This window comes from Dinoponera quadriceps, unplaced genomic scaffold, assembly GCF_001313825.1.
Source record: "Dinoponera quadriceps isolate SergipeBrazil2010 unplaced genomic scaffold, ASM131382v1 scaffold1270, whole genome shotgun sequence".
NCBI lineage: Eukaryota > Metazoa > Arthropoda > Insecta > Hymenoptera > Formicidae > Dinoponera > Dinoponera quadriceps.
Genome location: NW_014555716.1, coordinates 1,575,017 through 1,597,781, shown reverse-complemented (window position 1 = coordinate 1,597,781; position 22,765 = coordinate 1,575,017). Strand labels below are relative to the sequence as shown.

At 39.7% G+C, this 22,765-nt stretch overlaps 2 protein-coding genes across 2 annotated transcripts in view; one reads left to right on the top strand and one right to left on the bottom strand.

Annotated features, from left to right (window-relative positions):
• The first annotated feature begins 418 nt into the window (after positions 1–418).
• On the top strand, positions 419–5,389 carry LOC106745254 (vacuolar protein sorting-associated protein 52 homolog). The gene is made up of 10 exons (XM_014620704.1): positions 419–549; positions 660–901; positions 1,149–1,324; positions 1,438–1,822; positions 1,902–2,084; positions 2,172–2,297; positions 2,511–2,695; positions 2,788–2,872; positions 3,003–3,206; positions 3,817–5,389. Exons 2-10 carry the CDS (start codon positions 671–673, stop codon positions 4,240–4,242), a joined length of 2,001 nt encoding a protein of 666 aa, XP_014476190.1. The 5' UTR covers positions 419–549; positions 660–670; the 3' UTR covers positions 4,243–5,389.
• Positions 5,390–5,485: 96 nt separating this feature from the next.
• The window catches only part of LOC106745253 (histone-lysine N-methyltransferase 2D), a 35,163-nt gene continuing 17,883 nt past the window's right edge, over positions 5,486–22,765 (bottom strand). The window contains exons 2-8 of the mRNA XM_014620703.1: positions 13,081–14,783; positions 12,171–12,694; positions 9,407–9,522; positions 8,884–9,021; positions 7,185–7,386; positions 6,551–6,775; positions 5,486–6,133 (exon numbers count right to left, since the gene is read on the bottom strand). Coding sequence (XP_014476189.1) covers positions 6,045–6,133; positions 6,551–6,775; positions 7,185–7,386; positions 8,884–9,021; positions 9,407–9,522; positions 12,171–12,694; positions 13,081–14,783 — 2,997 coding nt within the window. The 3' untranslated portion in view covers positions 5,486–6,044. The remainder of the gene's footprint in view (positions 6,134–6,550; positions 6,776–7,184; positions 7,387–8,883; positions 9,022–9,406; positions 9,523–12,170; positions 12,695–13,080; positions 14,784–22,765) is intronic.

Genomic DNA, 22,765 nt, shown 5'->3' with positions numbered 1-22,765 from the left:
ATTTTCCCCAGAGAAAAAAGTTATGTTTATGTATATATATATATATATATATAGTTTTCTCTGGGTTGGAAGTTTCTTGTGCTGACATTGGATTATTTCTGTAGATCTAAAAGAATAATCCAATCTCAGCTCAGAAAACTTCCAACAGTTGCAAATTAACGTTCTATTTAACGTGGCCAATGATTTACGATTTCAACCCAGACCTGCTGTAATTTCATTGGTCGATTTCCAATCCCCAATCCGCAATCCTAATCCATAATCCGTAGTCCGATATGGGTTTTAGAATCTTACGTCTGATATTCTTTCTAAGAATATGCTTAGAATATTATATAATGATATTAATGATATTATAATGATATTAAATAATATTACGCGCTTAGAGGGAGAATATTAATAATATAATCACATAATTTTATAATAATAATAATATATATGTGTAGTAAGACATGTATGTTTTCTCATTTCACTTATTGTACCAGTTCAGCAATGCAGCTAAAAAGAATAGGTCACAGGTTTATGTAGAGCCCTAACCTAACTTTACCGCACGCTGTGAGTTGGACTTATTTCTGTTTACCTTGTACGCGAAAATGTGATTGTGTTTCCGAAGCGAAATAATTACTTAGTTATCCAATTAACACGCATGAATTTATAAAAAAAAGTATCGGAGGATATGGCTGAAATTGATGTTTTCGACAATAACGAAGAACAACTGCCTCAAGATCTCGGCGACGATGTCGTTCAAGAAGTTCTCAAAACTGGCACCGATTTGCGCCAGTATTCCAGGCAAATCGAAAAAGAGCTGAAAGAAGTAGAAAACAAGTCGATCGAAGATTATATTAAGGAAAGTCAAAATATAGCTAGCCTGCACAATCAGATCGCCGCTTGTGACAACATTTTGGAGGTTATATTTCTAATACTAATGACAAATTTTTAATATTAACATTACCTATTATTATATGTTGCATATTATATATATATATATATATATATATATAGGTTGTTTTATTTTGAATTTAAGTTAATATTAAGAATAAGAATGTAATCTATAACTTTTTTATTTATTCCGATATAAAATGATGCTTATAATGAGCAAAAATTTGTCACGAGAGTATTTTATAAGATTTCAAAGAAATTTGTGTCTCTTGCAGAAAATGGAATCAATGTTAATGAGCTTTCAGTCAGACCTGGGCAGTATCAGCTCAGAGATTCTGTCCTTGCAACGCAAATCTGTTGCTATGAGCCAACAGTTGTCCAACAGACAGGTGATACGTGGTCCGCTTAGTCAGTTCATCGAGGATATGACTGTGGCCGAAAGTCTGATCGCGTAAGTTTTTTTTTCTCAAATACTTAATGAGAAACTGTTACTTAGATATCCATAGAAACTATAGAAACACACTTAGACATCTATAGCAACATGCATTGCATTTCTGTGAATAGAGGTATTATGGACTGTCCCGTGACCGAGAAAGAATTCTTAATTCAACTGCAAACTCTCAATCATAAGATTAACTTTGTGAAGGAGCAAAGTTTCAAGGAGGCAAAGTCCTGTCTCGACGTGAAGGATATATTAGAGAAACTGAAGGTGAAAGCAATGGCAAAAATTAGAACTTACTTACTGGAGCAAATTTATAAGTTCCGAAAACCGATGACAAATTATCAAGTGCCGCAGAATAACATGCTGAAGTACAAGTTCTTCTTTGAATTTATCATGGCGAATGAGAGGAACGTGGCAGAGGAGATCTGCGGAGAATATATCGATACGATGAGCAAGATATATTACTCCTACTTTAAGTCTTATTCGTCAAGATTGATAAAATTGCAGGTAATAGAGCAAGACGAGGTAATCAGTAATATTTATATAATGAAAAGAATGTCGCAATAAAAATGTTTATCTTCGCAAGTTTGAGGAGAAAGCGTCGAAGGACGATTTAATGGGAGTCGAAGATACAGCAGGCAGAAGCATGTTTCACAAAACAACGTTGAAGCATAAAGGGACTGTTTTTTCTATAGATACGAGGGGTGAGGTTTTGTCCTCTCAATTGGAAGCACCCATTATTGTCCCACACACTGCCTCCAAAACGCGAGTAAATATATAAATATATATGCATAAATACATCTGTATTCTCTCTGAAAAATATGTCGGATAATTAATACTAATTGTAATTTTGCAGTATCATTACGAAGCTTTGTTCAGAAGCGAACAGTACGCTTTGGTCGACAATGCTTGCAGAGAATATCTGTTTCTAACCGAGTTTTTTAAAGTCCGCAATGCACAGGCCTTAGATATTTTTAATCAGGTAAAGTAACAATATTCTTATTTATTTAATTTACGTAATGTTGGGTCAATCAAAAAGTTCGATATTCTACTTTTTTCGACATTAAATGGATCATCTGATCTGCACGAATGTTAAAAAAAAACATTAGTGAAAGATTATTAGACTCAAAAGTCGAAAACCGAAAACTTTTCGATTTAATAGACAGATAAATCTAAATCTACGTTTGCTTGACAGGTTATGGGTAAAACGTTGAATCTTATGATTAAGAATTTACAATCGTTCGTCGACGATTGTTACGACACGATTGCCTTGTTCCTCTGCTGGCATCTGGTGATGCGTTACCAGTTGACGTGTCACAAAAGAGCCGTGCCAGCATTGGACAAACATTGGGAGACCTTGACGGCTATAATTTGGCCCAGGTAGGCGTGCTTACATACAGAAATAATTGTAACAATTGCCTTGATATTCTACAATATGTTAGAATATAAATCTAATTATCTTCGCGTTTCAGATTTGATTACGTATTTCAGAGGAATATTCAGAGTATAAAAACGTGCGATCCGGTTAAATTTAGCAAGGAGACCGGGCCGCATTATGTAAGCGCCTATACAGGATGTCCGAAATCTTTTCTCGTTATTCACAGTATTGTTATCGTGCCACATAGCAATATTATATATTTATAATTATTATAATTCGAACAATTTTTGCTAAATCTTGGATTTCCAGATCACCAGGAGATATGCGGAATTCAGCGCCGCAATGGTTAGCATAGTCGAGGGATTCCCCTGCGAAGGGGCGACTCAGTTGTTGGCGGAACTGAGGGAAGCCGTGCAGTGTTTTCTGTTCAGGATGGCGGCCATCTTTCCGAGCAGAACGCAGCAATTGGTGTTTCACATCAACAATTGCGATCTGGTGCTCGGTGTGTTAATGGTAAGATAAATGTTACTTGACACAAAAACACCATAGGACGGGGAAAAAGATTAAAATTCGAAGCAGTTACAGAGACATTAAATGCAAAGGCACCGAATTAATTTGTACACCTAATATGTATGCTGATGAAGTACCTCAATTGTGACGTGTCCAACTGTCGAGTCATTCTAGCAATCGGTATATTATCGTTCAACTCCGACAATAGAGCTGTCGTAGGGAAGAAGTTAACTCTTTGAAGTGCACTTTGTAATTTTTCAATTTCGACCCCACAATTCGTAATTAACCCAAAAACCCTCTACATACCACGTTTGAAGAGAATTGCTTGATTTGCTGCAATTTCGATTCGCCATATTAGATCTTTGATGTTGAAAATCTTCTAATTCTGACGTCAGATTCGTAATCAGCGACCTCGAAAAACCCTATATATAATTTTTAACCTAAATTTGAGCAAAGTCGCTGGAAAATGTATTTTCCCTTAAAAAAAAAAAACGCATTTTTCTTAATTTGGTTATTTATAACACTTTTGCACAGTTAACAAAATGTGTAAATTTTGAAGATTTGTTTACGTTCACCTATCTCTAAGATAGATATTATGCATGCGTTACCGCAGGAAAGGACGCGGGATAATTCGAAGGAAGCGGAGAGCTTCCGCGAGCAATTGAATACGTGTTCCTCCGAGTTCGTCGAGGAGGTGTTGAGCCCGCACTTCGGCGGTATCATACAGTTGGTGAAGGAGTCCGAGGTCCTGCTCGAGAAAGGCCTGACCGACGACCTGAAGCGACAGGAGGGGAAGGCGCTGGCCCTCGTGCAGTCCTTCACGAACAATTGGAAACGGGCGTTGGAGGAGATACACAGGGAGGTGCTGCGCTCGTTTCCCAGCCTCGTACTCGGCGGTATGCTGGTGCAACGCGCGATGACGCAGCTGGTCCAGTATTACCATCGTCTTCACAAGATCCTGCCTGCCAGTGCGCGCACTCAGCTCACGAATATCCATCATATCATGGTGGAGATTAAGAAATACAAGACAAATTATTAGACCTTCCAATGAACTCGAGGTGACCTTCGTTGAATTCGGAAAAGTAAACCGGTCGATGAATAATAAAGATAATAATAATAATAAGAGCCGCCGACGCGTGCCAATTTTCTGCCCGAAGCTTGTCGTTCAACGACAATCAGGAAATTACTCATTTTTATCCGAGTTAATGCGAGATGAATACAGATATTACTCGACTGACAGCTATTTTATAAGGATGATTTACTAAATATAATTTATATTTGCCAATAAAAGTCGATACAAGATGTGCAAAATGCGAGATGCGCAAAATAAAAGTGTTAGATGTTTTTTAAGTCGTATACTCGAACAGACGTCTCGGTCGTCGTGTTTCGACCCTCTTCGACGGGAAAAACGTAGAAAATTTGTTTAATATTAAAAGAAACAATATAGGTTTTGTGCGTAAGACTGTTTTATCATATCACTTTGCATGAAAAAGTTCAAAAATCTGTGTAACTTCATCGTTCCGTATAAACATGGTTGAGAAGTTAAGAAAGGTGTCAAACCTGAAGCTGGAGGCCTCGGAAAACCGTCGAAGAATGAGTATCACTTATCAACGTGTCTTCACTATATACTTGAAAAGTTTCTCACTGAGGTGAACAACTTCACGGTTATTGTCGAACGACAAGTTATCAAACCGGGTACTCGGTGTTGGCAATCATTGTTAATGTTTATCGATTAAATCAATCAAAATTTAATGAAAGTCACCCTCGATCTCGTCTCAAATTTTTTCATGAGTACGAATCGTCGGTCGCTCATTGAAGGCGATCTTTCCGATATATTGTATATATTGAATGAACTGTCGTAATAATTCTCTAAGATGATTGCTATTTATTGCGCGAAAGGATGTTAATCGTCTATCCATAAGAGCGTTTAAAGGTATCGGGAGGAGGGGGGGGGGATATTCCTGTAAATAATTGTAGAATATATTCTGTACATTTTTATTTATAAAATAATACAAGCTACGAGATAATACTAAGCATATGTTGCGTTACCACTTTATACAATACAGCGATTAATTCTTCGTATTGTGCACATGGCACGCGCACGAATCGTATATATATATTATATGTATATATTTATATATGTATATTTCGCCTGTCTCTCGTATAAATTAGTATGTATACACGTGCGTACATTGAAGGTGATTCGAAGTCGTTATTCGTGCTTAGCTCTTAGTTCTAGTCTACAACAGATGCTTTAAGCCTTAAGAAATCGACCAATCACAATCTAATTATAGAAGAATAATCTATAGTGATTGATCGATTTCTAAGGCTTAAAGCTTAAAACACATTGCAGACTTAAAAAACATTGCAGACCCCGCTTTAGTCCCGGTCTACAATAGATGTTTTAAGCTGTAATTCTTAAGAAATTGATCAATCAGTCGAATTATAAGGAAAAACCAATTATGATTGGTCAGTTTCTTAAATCTTACGCGTTAAATTCTCATTGTAGACCCCGCTTTAATCTTCGGACACATCTATGGCATTAACGCGTTAATTTAAACGATTTGATAGGAATCCAATCGTGACGCGAGCGCGCGACGAGCACGTCGCGCGATGAATACGCGAACTGGACACTCTGCTGCTGCCGATTGAATCGGATACGTTTCGCCAATTGAATAGTCGTGCATTCGGTCGCACCTACGCAGGTATCTTCACGTTCGCTGACGCGTACATCGGCGTTTCTCGGTCTGAGAAACTGTTGTATACGTCTCAATATTACAGATAATATCAGCTGCATGGTCGCTGCGATTCGATCGTTGATTCGCGTTCACGTATAAACCTTTACAGGATACCGTCGATCGCGTGCAGCACTCCGTTCGTCGCCGGCACATTGTGCGTCAAGACGTGCGCCTCGTTCACCCGTACTCGTCCTGAAACGCGATAACGTGCGCGTTATTGAATCAACCGAGAAGCCATCTGTTAAGGCGAATATTCTAATAGGATATCTATCAGGTATACAAATTAATTCGATGCCTTTTCTTTTCATGAAAAATCCAAAGTTTATTTACAGAAAGTCAAGTAGTAAGTTTAATGAAAATTATTTCGAACATTAAACTTGTACTTTGTGTAAATAAACGAATTTCATGAAAAAAGCACCGAATTAATTTGTACATCTAATATTTCAGAATCATTAGAAATTGTTTTTTTTTTAATTTTAACGTTCAAAATTCTTTTAATTATTTTAATATTGCTGTTTCAGACGGCAAAATTATTATTCAGACGGACTCTGTTATCGGGCCTAACGATGAAAGTATAAACAAAAAGTAGAGAAAGTTTACATCACTCACCGCTGTTTTTGTGGATATGAACCGGCGATTGCGGGCGGAGGGTATCCTTTTGGATGTAATACCTCATTCCTGCGGTGTAGAGCGTCGTAGGAATCACGTGCTTCGAAATTATCGTTTTCGCTGCGTCCGGGCCGTCCTCTTCGGTCCAAATTGGAGCGCCGTTCTTCGTGGACGCGTCGGTGAAAGCGGAATCAGTCGGCGCGAAGATGGTAAATGGCTTCGGTCCTACAAAAGAGTAATTAATGATGAAACACTGAAGATAGAAGCAGTCGCGAGTACTTCAACATGATTAGCCAAATTCGTCAGCAATAATTAAACGTGAGATTAATTTAATTTTGAATATTGATTCGATATAATGACATCAGTCATTTTGAAGAAAAAAAAATAATTTTCAAGTAATTGGTCCGTAGAGTACAGAATTTTTTATTTTCTAACTTTGATATATCATTCTCATCATACAATTAATTAACAATCTGTACAATTAACATTTAAAAGAATTCCTAAGGAAACGGTTTCACGGACCAACTACTACTTTGATTATTTGGAAATTCTGATTTTTCTCAACTCGGTTAAAAATAAATCGATTCTTCTCTTTTTACGTCATGCAACAACGCTTTTGTCGGCTTCAACTTGCCTGTGAGCGTGTCCTCCAAGCCCGACGCGTGGAGTATTCTGAGGAACGTGGTGAACCTCCTCTCACGATCGGCCTGCAGCGTTTGCACCAAGTCCCCGACCGGGAGCGGGAACATGACCCGATCGACGGCGTGGGCGATACCTTGAGGGATCTCGATGTCTCGTTTATTGGGCGCGACGCGTGCCCCGTTTATCGTCGTCACCTTATTTACAAATAATGCGAAAGATTGCCAGTGAAATTCACGATCGTACGATCGCGCGGGGAACTTGTGGGAGCTAATTGCGAGGCTCTCTCGATCTTTTTACACATATTATGTGCAGTGTTTGCCAGTATGTAGATAAAATTATTTAAATAATGATTCAGATAAATAAATAGATCATCTTTACCTTTATTTAAATGGAAGAAAAACACAATATATTCATCTTCATCTTAGGTAAAAAACCCGTTATCTTATCTAAAATTATCTGAAACGATGGATCATCTGAAATGGTCCATAATCTGAACTCATTTTTCAATAAATGAATGAAATAATATGGACCTATGCGTTAAGCCTGTATCAGACTAAGGATTGGAGATTAGATTTCAACGAATCAATCAATTTCGGTTTTGTTTCCTTTGCTCTGTTCTTTTTAACTGCACTGCTGAACTGGTGTAATAAGTTAGAGCGAAACAAAATATATTTGTTTCATTCTAACTTATTGCACCAGTTCAACAGCGCAACTGAAAAGAACAGACCATTTGTTTCAATTGATCAATCCGCTTTAAGCCCGTATCAAACTGCCGACTGTAAAGGCTGATCCGACTGCCAACTCTTAATAGATTAATTACAATAGACACATGCATGACACTTCACTATGATAGGTCCTTCAAGAATCGACAGTCGTAACCGCCAGTCATCAGATCATCCTTCACAATCAGTAATCTGATATAGGCTTTATAGAAGATGACTGAAATAATAAGTGCGTTGAGAAAACGATTAGTGAGCAGTCAACGATTATTGGTCTTTTTTGTTAGACCCTTAAATTTAGAGCGATTACATTGACGAATTATTTAATCGTTGTGCAATTTTATGTGATCTGCATAATTTTTATTATAAATTTTTATAAAATCTCTCATGAAAACAATATCATCTGAAGCATTATCTAGATAAGTAGCGCTGTCATTCGTCTAGATAAATCAAAATCATCTTCATCTCATTTAAGACAAATTTTTCGGATCTTCGTCTCATCTTCATCCAGACGAGTCTGAAATGATCCAAGGCAAACACAGCATATATATTATATGCAAACAAGCACATCCTGCGAGAGATGTGACGGTACGATAAGGGTCTCGCATTGAGCAATTTCGAACGTATTCATCGAGTGAATGGAAAATTTATAGCGTATTCGCGAAGGTCAACAAACTAGATCGCGCGCAAATACGAGCGCGTCGGCGCGCTAGGCGTCCGTAAAAATAGCATCGTGCTGACTCACAAGGCACTTGTGATTTATAGTCAGGCCTCGAAGAAGTCTGCCTCCTCCGGCGAGGAGGGCGGAGGGTGAGATAAATAGAAATGACGTGGCGATGATGCAAAATTGACGATTTAATTGAAGAGGCTTAATTAAGGAGATGGAGAAAGAGATAAAGGAATGAACGTGAGACGAGAGATCTTTGGGAAGTTACCAGCACGAAAGTGGACAATTCTAAGGTACAGGATTACCTTTACGTCGTTCCACTCGTGATCCTGCATCGCGTAGTCGTTCACTCGCAATTGTGTCCCGGCGAGGCTAACGCCGGTCATCTCATCCTGCAGGGAATCGATCCTGAAAGCTCCCGGTATCACGTGATGAAGAAGGAGCTGCGAACAGAGATTAGAAAATGAGTTTTTTTACATATCATATTTTTAGTATTTCAATTTTTAATATTAATATTCCAAATTAATTATTCTAACCTTTCGTATCCTAAATTTCCAAATCACTGATATTGCAATTTCTAAATTTTCTTCAATTTTAATTTCTATATTTTTAACCTCCTAAATATTCGCTACGACAATCGTGTTTTTTTAGTTAAAATCACTTGATTTTTTTTTTTAGTCTGTTCGAGCTTTTATCTGGTATGTTAATTTTATATATACTTTTGGGTATATCGACAGTTACAGGGAGAAATTTTAATTTTACGATTAATTAAGATGTTGAAAGATCTCGTCGTTAGTTTTGAATTATAATGAAGCGCTTAATTCGTACCCCACTCAGAAGTCTTGGGTTTTCTTGGAACTTCTGTTCAGCCTTCTCAGGTCCTCCCAGTTGCACCAGCAATGTCCTGAAGGCCTTGTCCGTAGGAACGAATATAGTGTATGGACCTGTTAGCAACATTATAAACTATTTAATGTATTTAATAGATCATTAATTTGCTAATGTATTTAATAGATCATTAATTTGCTGAATAATTTCGTTCATCATTTTTCGCTTAGAATGATTTCAGTTACTGTTGGAACAGACGAGCTTTTTCTTTGATATATTCCTATGATATTTTTTTTACGCGTAAAAACCGGTCAGTCGCGAAATATTTAATCGATTCAATTATTTCTCTCTAGATTTTATTTTTCGATGCTATTTTTAATATAGTTGTAATATTGCAATGGAAATATGATATTGCTGTAAATATCACCGTGCTATATGGGTTGTATCTTGCGTCGAACTTTATTGGGTTGTTAAATTCTTTCCTGGTGGCGTATCGGAGAGCCTCGACGATATAAAATATTCCCTGTTCTATGGGACTTCTGTGAGACACATATGAGTCATTATGCCAATTTGCGTGGCTTTATACCACCTCGTTATATTAATTTTGCCTTGCGAAACGTTCATCGCACGCGAAGAAACGTACAATCTTCGCTATATCTTGTTAAATCGGCGGAAACAACATTTTTTTACGATTGATATCCGTGTCAATAATTACGTTTCACTCGTCGGACATTATCTCGCATACTTGTCGAAGTACGGTGCATTAATTATGCGCACACGAGGTCCGGTAATCGCCCTGCGAGCGTCGTCGTCGTCGTCCTTACTGAAGGAAAAGCACGTCATCGCAGGAGAACGCGGCTGGAAATTGCACAACTGTACAGATGCAGATTAATAATTGCAATCGCGCGCTCGATGGAACTGACGGTTGGCACTTGCGAAAATCGCCATTACAGGAAAGCAATAGCTGCCGCTCGCTTTTTGTTTTTAACGAGCGTGCGAACGCGGCCAATAAAGTCGCGCACAAGGAGAGAGAGAGAGAGAGAGCGCCAATCTTTCTTTTTACTTTCCGTGCGCGCGCGATAATTTATCTCTCGCGGAGGATCGACGGGAGAATTTTTGACGGTGCTAATTAATCAAGTCGCTCTGTCAACTCTGCCGCGTTTGTGTCGTTTGTAAAGTCGAGCGTGAAAGGATCGGTGTGTTCGATTCGCGAAGAAGTTCAACTTGAACTGAATCCTTCGTCCGATACGTCGTGATTTTACAAGGCCTTACCTTAACACGTACTTAACCGTAAACTTAAGTCTGAATATCTCGATGAGACAAATTTCAAGTAATAGTTATCAATATGAGTTCACAGTTGCTTACAAAAATGCGATGCGTTATTCGTTTCTTGCACGAAGCGGTATCGAGGCAACAAATCAGAGGTACTGTCGTCCCGATCATTAACAAGGAGCAATTAAATCGTGTGCTTTTCTTTTAGAGATCTCGTGTAACGAGAAAACCGCGTCTTTGTTCTCGTAAGATGGATGAGGCGACTGTGGCGAAATGGGCGACGAGTCGTGAGAACATTTTTCCAACGAATGTTGCATGACTCCGAGAAGCGAGAAATACGAATGGCGTATTGTGCAAAGCAAGCCGGCCTACCTCGGGCCAATGGGATCGTTTGTACAATCATTCGGGTCTAAAAAATTTTGATATAAGTCATCATCGCGCCTCTGCAATATCGTCGGACGTGCCCGCGGCGGTCGAGTTGTTGCGGGAAACACGATTTGCAAAATTATACCCTACCACTTTTCGCGTTCCTTCTTGACAATCTCAAGCTTTCAATATTAATTTAATCGTGATGTCTATCGTTCAAATCTATTGTACAAGAAACTGTGTATCATCTACGAAGTTTAATCTTATTAGAAATAGTGCACGATTTGTCTCGTTACGTCGATGCGGAGAACGCAATTTGCAATATTACATTTATCGCGCTACACTTTGTCAATGTTCATCTTATTAATCTTGATCTTTTAATGTAAATTTAGTAATCAAATTTATTATTCGAATCTATTATGTAAGAAGGACTCTTTATCGATATTATATTAAACTTATTGCTATTATTATTATTATTAAATTTATATTAATATTAATATTAAACTATCAATAATAATATTAAATTTATTATTGGATATTAGAACGGATTATCTCGTTATATGAACACAGAAAATACAATTTATAAAATTGAACTTCTTACCACGCTGCATTCTATTAATCTTAATCGTTTAATGTTAATTTAGTAATTAATTTAATTGATTAAACTTAATGAAATATTGTTTGTTAGTACTTATAGTTTGTTACTACTTATTTTATAATTATTCGTATTACCAAACAGTTGGCAACTATCGCCGCATTTAGTACTGATTACTAAATATTGCACCGAAACACCTAACCGAATGCATTCGTTAACGAATGTTATTCTAATTTTATGATCTGCTTATTATAAATTCTTATAAAATCTCTCATGAAAACAGTATTATCTAAAAAAATTATCTAGATAAGTAGCGTTACTTATCTTTCATCGAGATAAATCAAAAGTAAAATCATCTTCATCTCATCTAACAATAAGATGAACTTTTCGGATTTTCATCTCATCTTCATCCGGATGAATCTGAATGCAAGCTATTGCTAGACTTTTTTCCAAAGTAGTCCGACCACATCTCTCCAAGTTCCGTGAAAATCGATTCTCTTTCGAGCGGGTCGCACTCGCAACAATACAACTCACCAGTTTCGTTCAACACATTGTCCAGCCCGGACTGTCTCAGGTACTTGGCCATAGCGAAGAGACCATCTCTCCTCAGCAGGGTACCCAGACTTTCCGCTAACGTCTGGCTCTTGACGGTCTCGGTCGGCGACAACGTGGTACTCTGGTAGATGGTATTCTCGTTCGGCGAACTGGACACCGACGTTCCGGGAGATGCTCTCAACGTCGACAGAGCCGTGGTCGGGCTAGCGGAGAAGTGGATGTAGGAAGTGGTCGTGTGATGCGAGAAGGTCGCCGGCGGTGTCGTCGGCGTTGTCACGATCTCGTTGACCGGCGCCATCGTCGGGATGAATTGGCTCCTGGTGGACGAGTATTTGCTGGTGACCCGCGGTATGTGGTCCGACAGGCTCGTCTTCGGGCTGGTGTTCAGGGTGTTGTACACGTGGCCGGTTACGCTGGACGCGGAGGTCACGTACTTGTCGGTGGTGGACACCGAGTTCGGCGACACCGTGACGTAAGGGAAGTAGTCCGTTGTCGTTGACCTGCTGCAAATTTGATGTTTAGAACGGTATGATCGTTCGTTCGTTTATTATGTTAAAAGGCGTTAATTCAACGGTTTTTTTAAAAGGGCGACACTTGGCGATCAATTGTTTTCCTTGCGGAGAAATTATGAAGTCCAGGGAAAGCCGTAATTTCAAAATTTCGAAAAACCCCCTCACAGACAAATTATTGTTGTCCAATCATTTTATTACTCGTACGAATAGTAAAATTACCGAGCTACAATGATTTATTGCTGGCCAATTTATCATCAAAGCGATGATACATTTCTGTGAGGTTCGCGCGCAAAAGAGAGAGAGAGAGAGAGAGAGATTATTTTGAAGGAAAAATCGGAAGGAAGGATTCATCTTCGCTTCATTACCCCTCGTTATACCTGGTCGGGGTAGACCTGACGGTGGTAGGCCTGAAGGTCGAGGGCGGCGTGCTGGCGGAGTGATGGGACGTCTTGGCCTGGATGGTCACCGGCTCGACGCTGGACTCGAATTGCTGCTCGAGGCCGGCGGGGGTGGTCGGGCTGAGCGAGCTGGGCGGCAGCTTCAGCTCGCCCTTCTTGATCCTCTCGACGATCGACTCGACGTCCGTGCCGCTCTCCTTCTCGGCGTTCCCCTTCACCCCCTGCACCTTGTAGCTGCCGTCCGGCTGCTCCTCCAGCACGACGAACGTCACCTTCTTCGCCGGCAGGTTCTGAATCGGCGCCTTGCCGACCTCCTCCAGCCTACCGTCGCTCTTTTGCCGGATTATCTCGAAGTCGGCGCCCGCCGGCAGTACGCCGCCTTTCGTCAGCTCCTCGAAGATCGCCCCGGGCGGCTTGATCGTCGTCGTGGTAGTCGAGCTGGAGGACGGCGAGATCGAGCTCTGTACGGAGCTACCGGCCGGCACGATGGAGGACAGGCCGTTCGGCGCGTGAATCACTTGAAGTTTCTTCCCGTTCGGCAGGATCAGGTCCCTGGTGGTCACGTTTCTGACGTCGTCCTCGCCGGACTGAGCCAGCGCGAGCTTCAACTGCTTCAGCAACTGCTCCCTCTCGCTCGACTGCTGGGAAGGCCGATTTCTGGCACCGCCCGGTCTGCCGGGCCTCTCGGTCTGATAGATCACCTTGATCTGCGGCTTCGGCTTGCCCTGCTGCGCCAGTTGGCTCTCTTGTTCCTGAATCAGACTGAGCAGGTTGTCGGGTATGCTCGACGACTCCTGGTGAACCTTGGAGACTTTGACCGTTTTGGGTGGCGGGGATGGTGGCGCAGGAGTGGTGGTGGTTGTTGTAGTGGTTGTCGTCGTCGTTGTCGTCGCCGCCGTGCTCGGTGTATATTTCTTCTGATGGCTGGCGATCGCCTTGAGGAAGAGGTCCGTCTCGGACGGCGTGATTTGTCGCGCTGCCGGCGGCGACGATAGGAGCACCGACGACGAGGTGGTGCTGGCGACGATGGGAACCGCGGTCGACGACGGCGGCAACGATAACGGCGTAGTAGAGGTGAGTCTTTGCAATTGCTGGAGCCGCAGTTGCTCCTGCTGCCGTCGCAGCTCTTGCTGCTCGTACAGCAACTGCTGCCGTTGCTTCTGCAGCAGCTCTAGCTCGCGCTGCTTCTCCAAGTACTCCTGCAATTGCAGCGTCTGCTGGTCGCTGAACAGCGGCTGCGACAAGTCCTGATGGAGGTTTTGGAAGCCGTTCTGGTACTGGTTGTTGTACTGTTGCTGCTGTTGCTGTTGTTGGTACTGCTGCCGTTGGTACTGCGGCGCGTTACCACCCACGAAATCCGCGGTAGTGCTGAGTTGCTGGGCGATCTTCTGCTGCTGCTGCTGCAGAAGCTGTTGCACCTGTTGCTGCTGCTGCAGAAGCTGCTGCAACTGCTGCTGCTTCGCTCGATCGACCTTGTACTTAGCCAAGGATGGATACGGCGTGCTGGACTGCTGCTGATACTTTGGTGTCACCTGGTCGTACGACTGGAAGGAGCCTATTCGCGAGTTCTTCGAGTCTTGAATGGGACGCCGGTACCGTTGCTGGTGTTGCTGCACGTCGCTCAGTATCTGGGCTTGCTGGGAAGCCGAGAGACGAGGTCGCGGGTCGTGCACGAGACGGCTCTGTAAGATCAAACATTTAAACGAATATAGCCAGTGTCTCTGACAGTATCTAGATAAAATTATCTAAACGATCATCCAGATGAATAAATAGATAACCTTTATCTTTATCTAAATGGAAGAAATATAAAAATATATTCATCTTCATTTTAGATAAAAGAACATCAATATTGCTATTAAAAGACATTTTATACCGGAAGATGTTTTGTTCCTTGAAATACACTTGCTGTGGTAATTTCACTTTTCGTTTATCTCGTGTGAAGTTATTATAAAATTTATGTACGCATTTCAGACATCAAGAACACGTTACCACGATATTACGTAATGCCATTTCCACAGGCGTTTACTGTCAGTGCCGAAAAGCAAAAAGTGATGTAAGTAACGCGATAATCGACCTCAAAATTCAGCGGAAACGATCCAGCTCTGCTCGCTCTTAATGATTTTTCGATAATGATGCACGGAGAAACCTGAATGATTTCCTTCCGTGTTGCAATTGAGAAATATACGCGTGTAATAAAATGTTTTTCATAGCCGGACACAATTTCTAGCGGCGTCGGAGGGAGGATGAGACGTTGCTGTTATAGACAATGAGAACGGAAGAGGTACGACCAACAACGGTGCAAATGTTGAGAGTAAACATAATTAAACTTTCGTACATCGCAGAGAAAGTGAACGATGAATATGAAAAGTATGAAAGTATGAAAAATCGTTCGGCTCGCTCATCATTTCCACAAATTATCGTGCACTTAATTACGCCGCGAATAACATCGCGCAATTCTCCGTTCTACGAATATTTCCTATAATTATTATATAATTAATATTTCCTATAATTATTATTCCTATAATTATTATAATTCCTATCGGGCGACAGGATGAGTGATCGAACAGAGAAAACAAATCAAATTCGCACTGATTCGACGTGTGTTTACTGTTACGAGACTTGCGCTGAATGATCGCAACGTACATTTGCATTACGAAAGGCACTAATTCGCGGAAGCTAACTGGAAAATCGATGACGCTTGCATCACTTGGTGATAAAAAAAAAGAGGGGACGTTCGGCACTCGCTCGTGTTTCTACGATCGCAGGTGTTCGACTCGATCGATTGACATTTATTTCGCGACATATGTCACCGAGTTTTTTTAGTAATTAATCCTTCGAGTAATCCTTCTAGTTGCTCAATCATCTCTCGTGTTTAGTGCAGATGGAGAATACGTTTTTGCGACTCTTCGATTTCGAGTGAAATTATTCGGTCGACGATTCAAGGCGGAGAATTCTCTTTGCACGAGCGAGAAGTCACTCGAATTCGAGTGACTCAGCTGTCACTCTGCTTTTCGAGCGAGAAATTTCACCTCCTGAGGAATTTGGAAAGTAGTTTATGCTATGCCGCACCATTCAACAATTGTAAAATAGTTTATTATGTAAAATAGTTATGTTATATGCATTAATTGTATATACACGCAAAACTCGTATGTGGTTATCATCTTTATAGCTGTCACGATGTGTGTGTGATCGGCATTCATAGTCAGATCTTATATTTAAGATCGTCTTAAACATGGATATACCATATGTATACGATACGAAATATTCGTCAATCAAGATAATAGTAGGTAAGGTGAATGACTCAAGATCCAGATGTCTCAGGTTCGACTCTCATCAGTGGTAAATTCTCCAAGTACAATTTAAATTAAACTAAGCAATTAAGGTTCCATTCGTATTCACTTCTAAAAAAAAAATACAAAAATATGATATAAATAGGAACTTTGGTTTAAGAAATTAGCTGGTAATTAAAAAAATACTTTTTTTGTTATTAAAAAATATTTCTTTATATCTTCTTTCTACTTGAAGATTTATTTCTTCAAGTCAAATAAACATATTCTCAATCTAAAAAAGATATTTTTCTGAAACTAAGACACTTTTTAAAATAAATAATGATTTAAAACAAATTAATGTTTCTTTCAAACGAAGCACACATTATTTCACATTAAGAAAATATTTATTTGTTATTACATTATTCTCTTCTTTTATTTTAAATACATTCCTTAATAGATTGTAATAAATAATTGCTCTAACTATATTAAAAAAAAAATCCTTTTTTGCTTTAAATAAAACTTGTTCGAATCTACTATGTTCTTTTCTCAGTGTATAAGATCCGATTACGAACCGGCCAATGCATTCTTCTTTGAGTCTTCTCAGATTTTTTCCGAGATTTTTCTCTTATTTTTCTCAACGGAGATAGTTGAAGATCTCCAAGACGCTGATGATACTATGAAGCTCTCGTGTTGCGTAGCAAATTTCAGGAGGTCCAGACTTCATCTCCGCAAGCTTATCGCATTATGTTCGCTAATCTCCGCTTATTGATTTAATTATCATTGCTATTATGTGTTACATGATACAATACCGTGCGTTCTCTCAAATTCGCGAGTCGCGAGTCTTCGTTTGCGAGGAAGACGCGCGTAATTAAGGTGGCCGTAATTAAGAGGTGCATTGTTCGATCCTCCTTTCCCCTGAACGTCTTCTATCGTTGTCATCGTCTTTCGTCCTGGTCGTCGTCGTTGTGAGACGGTCGGTCTCCACGTCCTCGAGAAAGTGCGAAACCCGCTGCAGTTTCCATTTCGCGCATTTCGCACACGACGTAACGACTTCGTGTATCGTGTCTTCGAGCGGAGAGAGAGAGAGAGAGAGTGAGTGAGTGAGTGGGAGAGAGAGAGAGAAATACTGGATTATACTAGTCCTTTATATAACAGCGGCTTCGTCTCTCTCGGTTGATATATGCGTTTTTGCACAATTACGCGCGCTTTTTCGTAAATATACGTGCCGTATCTTTAACGAGACATCGGCGAGACATCGGCGAGACATTTTATTCACGAAGAAATCGATTATTTCGCTAGTAATTATATTAGAGGTATGAAAATTAATTCTTTAATTAATTAATTAATTAATTAATAATTACGTATATATAATTAATGTTAGATCGTATTTACATACATTTTGACGAATCATGCTCAGCACGCTTGAAACGAACGTGCAAGTGCAGGGTTATGGATACTAGTTTCAATGGCGCAAACGCACCAGTACGACTGCACACACCGTGACGAGACAGTGCACTTTGATAAGAAACGGTTTTCCGAGCATATTTTTGCTGACACGCTTCACGTGTTGTTTGTTTCTCGCGTGTATCGTGTGTATTGCAAATTATTGAGTTATTAATTAAAGAAACCTCTATAAATGACCATTTTCAATCATTGATAACTCGAAATTTTGCGTGTTATTTGCAAAATGGTACAGGACTTTTCTACTCAGTTTCACCCGTTCTGATTGCACACACAGGAATCAAGATTAGTTTGGCACACCCTGTATATATAATATATATGTATATTTGATTTATATATATTTTTCTTTTATATATATTTTTCTTATATATATTATTATTATCTTATTTCTTTTAATATTCCAAGGACATTTTTATAATATGCCAAGAATATTACGTGAAGTAGACATATAACATCAATAGAACATTATAATATTAAAAAAATATTACATAACACAATAATAATATTTATGTAATATTCTAGGAATATTACGCGCTTGTAGGATATAATTGATGACGTATCACGAGTTTCTGAAGACGTGTTGACGATGACCGATGGCTCATACGACGGCGACTAAGTTAGACGTAAGTCGAGGCAATTAAAACGGCGAACAGGAAAAGAAGAGATGTAAATTAAAGGTACCCTTCTCCGGTCGCTAGACGTGCTAAATACCAAGATCTTCGATCGTACGGCGATCGTATCTCCCTCGAACTTTCTATTTTAGTACTTCACGTTGCGCGTCGGCGTCGCCGCTGAAATCGAGCGGGAACAGCAAATCCTGGTTTTGTAAGCGACGGTAAAAAAAAGTATCAACCTTCGAAAACGTTCAGTTGTTCGCGCGCGCCGATCTCAAACGACCCGGCACGATCTGGCCGCGCGCCGAAGGGTCAAATTCCTATCACGCAAGCTTACCGTTCACCACAGCCGAACTGTTGCGATCTAACGCGCGCGGCGAAATTTCGGAGCGAGAAAGTAATGCAAGCCACAGCCGGATATTAATGCACAGCGGGGTCGCACGAAAAAAGAAACGCAATCCGTTAACCTAACTGGTATCCATTAGTATGACTAGACGTTCTGATGCTCGGAGACCAGACGAAAACTCAATTGTAGAAAGTAAAAGATTCCTGCAGAAGGTTTTTATTAGGTGTGCGAATTAATTCGATGCCTTTCTTTCATGAAGTTCAAAGCTGATTTACAAAAAGTCGAATACAAATTCAATGTTCGAAATAATTTCTATTATTTCCTATGACTTTATCCCATCTATCGGGCTGCTGATGAATGCCCTCACGGGAAAAACTTGGTGGTTTTGACTCGATAAAGTCATCAATGCTTTTTCGGACCCCGCCGACTGTTTTAAAATGCGTATCCGCCGGACGATGTTGAAGCGGCCGAAATAAGTGGTGATCCGACGGGGCTGGATCTGGCGAAAAAGCGGCATGAAGGGGAATTTCCCAGCCTAATGTACAAATGAGATCCTTCGTCCCACTTGTGATACATGACCGCGCGTTATCGTGCAGGAGAAACACCCTCCTAGTTCTATCGTCGGTATAAGGTCTTTTCACAAGTTTTATGAGTCACAGCAGCTTCACCCAAAGCGGCACAAATCATTTCGGTAGACTGAACGGCATTTTTATTCGGAATATAAAAAGAATGCAGTGCGTCAAATGCTTCCTTTCGAACAGCATCGTGATAACTGTTTTCTGAGGTTACATCAGCAAGGCCGTCGACTATTCTTGTGCTTCTTAAAGCTTAAGGTTGACACTTTCAAGTCACCATATATAGGACGAAAAAAAATTTTAATTTGAACCAGAGTTACAGGACATTAAATTGCAAAGGCACCGAATTAATTTACACCTAATAGTTAATTACGTATACTAAATCTTATATTCATAATTCCAATAGCTTAAACGAAACAAATGCTGAAACTCGCTTAAAAATTCCATCGTCTAGATAGGAATCCCCTCTCAGCACTCGTGCCGCACAATAATTAATTGCCCGTTGCCGCGGGGCGTTATCACATGCACAATCATATACTTCATGCAGGAATTGCTTTCAGAATTGCAACCGGTTCCAATTCGGTATTTCGATACAAAGTGCGCGTCAATATTTTCGAGGGAAAAACGCGAAAAATACGAAAGTCGGCGCGCTCCCAAGCAAAAATCGACGAATTGACGATGGTGAATCGTCGAAGCGAGTGTCCTGTCATTCTTAACCGCGCGATGCTCCAAAGTTTCTCCCGAGGCTCCCGCCGCTTTCTAAGCCTCAATTATCCTCCTCCAACGAAGGCAGACCGCTTCTCGAGGCGATCGTGCCGGCGACAAACTGCCAGATGGCTCATTTGCGACTACGACAGATTCAATTCTTGAAAGGACTCTGAAAATTCTAGCGCGCACGCACGCGCGCTATTTGCGGAACGTGGCACCATTTGCATTATTCCTTCACGACGCCACATCGTACGACCAATTATAATTCCGAGGTGAAATTAATTTAATGCATTCACACATTGACGTCCGACACTATTGAAATGAATTTAAAAGGATATCCTTTGAATCAAATATATGACAGAAAAGTAAAAAAATATTTACATTCAGTTTGATAACACGCCTGATACGCAAGTCATGTTTGATTTTCTTTTCAAGTCCATCTCTCCTCTCTCTACGGTCCAACGATTTCTTTTTAAATTTGAATATTAAGTCCATGTTAAAGTCCTCAAGCTTTAAGAAGTATTATAATAGTTGACGGCCTTGCCGATATGACCTCAGAAGACAGTAGTTATCACGATACTATTCGAAAAGAAGCATCTGAGGCATTGCATTCTTTTTGCACTCCAATTGAATAAAAATTCCTCTCAAGTCTACCGAAATAATTTGTTCCGCTTTGGGTGAAAGTACTGTGACTCATGAAACTTGTAAAAAGACTTTTTACCAGCGACGGAACTAGGAAGATGATTCCTCCATGTTTGTGTCACAACCTAATACTTCATACTTTACTTATAATAACTTTATATTTTACTTATACTAACAAGATACGTTAATATCCCATTGCCAGTGGTCACAAATGACTCCCCCGGCATTCAACGTTTTAACAGAGACAAAGTGTACAACAAAATAGAACTAACGAATACTCAAGCTGGTGAACGAGTCTCGGTGACCCAACAGCCACCCACGCGCGCCCCGGCCACGTGCGGAAGAATGTTGGCGCGTGCGCGAATCGCGTGTGAACGATAGGCACGAGACGCGTTATCACGTGCGACTGTTCTTGAAAAATCTCATCGTTGGAATTATAACAACTTCCGTCTATAGAGGCCCCCGACCACGAGAGATAGCCCTCTCACTTTCGAGTTACACGAGGTGACCGCAATCCGCGGTCGGTCGCCGGCCGCTAGAATCGTCCGCGCTGAATACACTGCAAATCCTTTAGCTGAAGCTCTTCTTACACATTTCTCATACATGTCTTATCGTTTTAAGTCACTCAACACGATTGAACGTGTTAACTTAACGCGTTATAATTTCACGCGTTAATTTAACATGATTAAACGTGTTTAAATGACGTAAGCTAAATTGGCGAATAATATATAAAAATAGCTCCAGTAAAATGTGTCATTTTAAGAGGTTTATATATGTAAAAATAACACGCTTGGATTTACGGTGTAGAGGATGTCTCGGCGATCAATAAATCATTCAACGATGAACGTAATCGCGCCACGCGACGGTGGCTTCGCTGATGCAACCTTCGTCGGAATGTGTTGTTCGCGCATTGAACTTCAACGCCAAATTATTCACATAAAATACGATACGTACACTGAGAAAGAGATTTCTACAAATTTAATCAATTTGATTGTATCCAAACAAATTTCGTTATTCGCATACTCCAAAGAAACTAATGTTTCGATCAATAAGTACGATTGTTAGACTTTTCAACGAATACGTATTTTTATCTTAGATATAATATTTATTTGAAACGAAAGATAATTTTCTTATAAAGAAATTATTCGTTTCATTTTACGTATTTATTGTAAGTAATATTTGATTTGGTTGAAAGCTATTATTTCAAATAATAGCATTCTTTCTGTTAAGTAATATAGTTTTCTTGAATGAGACGATACAATTTTTACTCGAACAAACGATATTTCGTATGACGTATATGTTGTTTCTGCGAGACAAATTTTAGTCAAATAAATGGAAATACTAAATCTATACAAACTCTTTTCTCTGTGTAGAATTCGATTACATACATACACATAAATCGAAAGTCGAAGTCTATACTAGTGAAATAGAAACCACCTGCGGAATTAAGCGTAAAATTTGATTCTCTCACTCATTTATGTCAATCATTGAAGGAATATTTATTTATTTACTTATTTATTTATTTACAGGGGTTAATCAATTTGAAAAAATTGAGAAGAAAAAAAGTTGCTTGATATTTCGCAATTTTTGTGACTTTTTTTACATCCAGTACAAAATAACTCTAATTATTTAAAAGACGATTAAACGTTTTTTGCTAAACACTTTCCTCGATATCGAGCAATGATGGAAAATTTTTATAAGGTAGGAGAGGAGCAACTTAGTAGCTTATTTCAAACATATTATTATTTCTTGTCATTTGTCGAATAAAATTAAAAATGCCATAATATCTAATTTCGAAGTGTTAATTATTCCAGTGTTCTTTCTTATATAATTGTTTACACGAACTTGAATCACGTAAGTATAAGCGAATAATCTTCATACACGATTATTTGGATGAACATAACCTTTAATCACTAATATTGTGCAACTACTAAAGGGCTTATATAATCACTTGTTAATCAAAATATCGATGTCTAGTTATTATGAAATAATTGTGTTACATAATACATAATTATTGCACGCTAATAATTACGGCAAGGCTATTTGCTA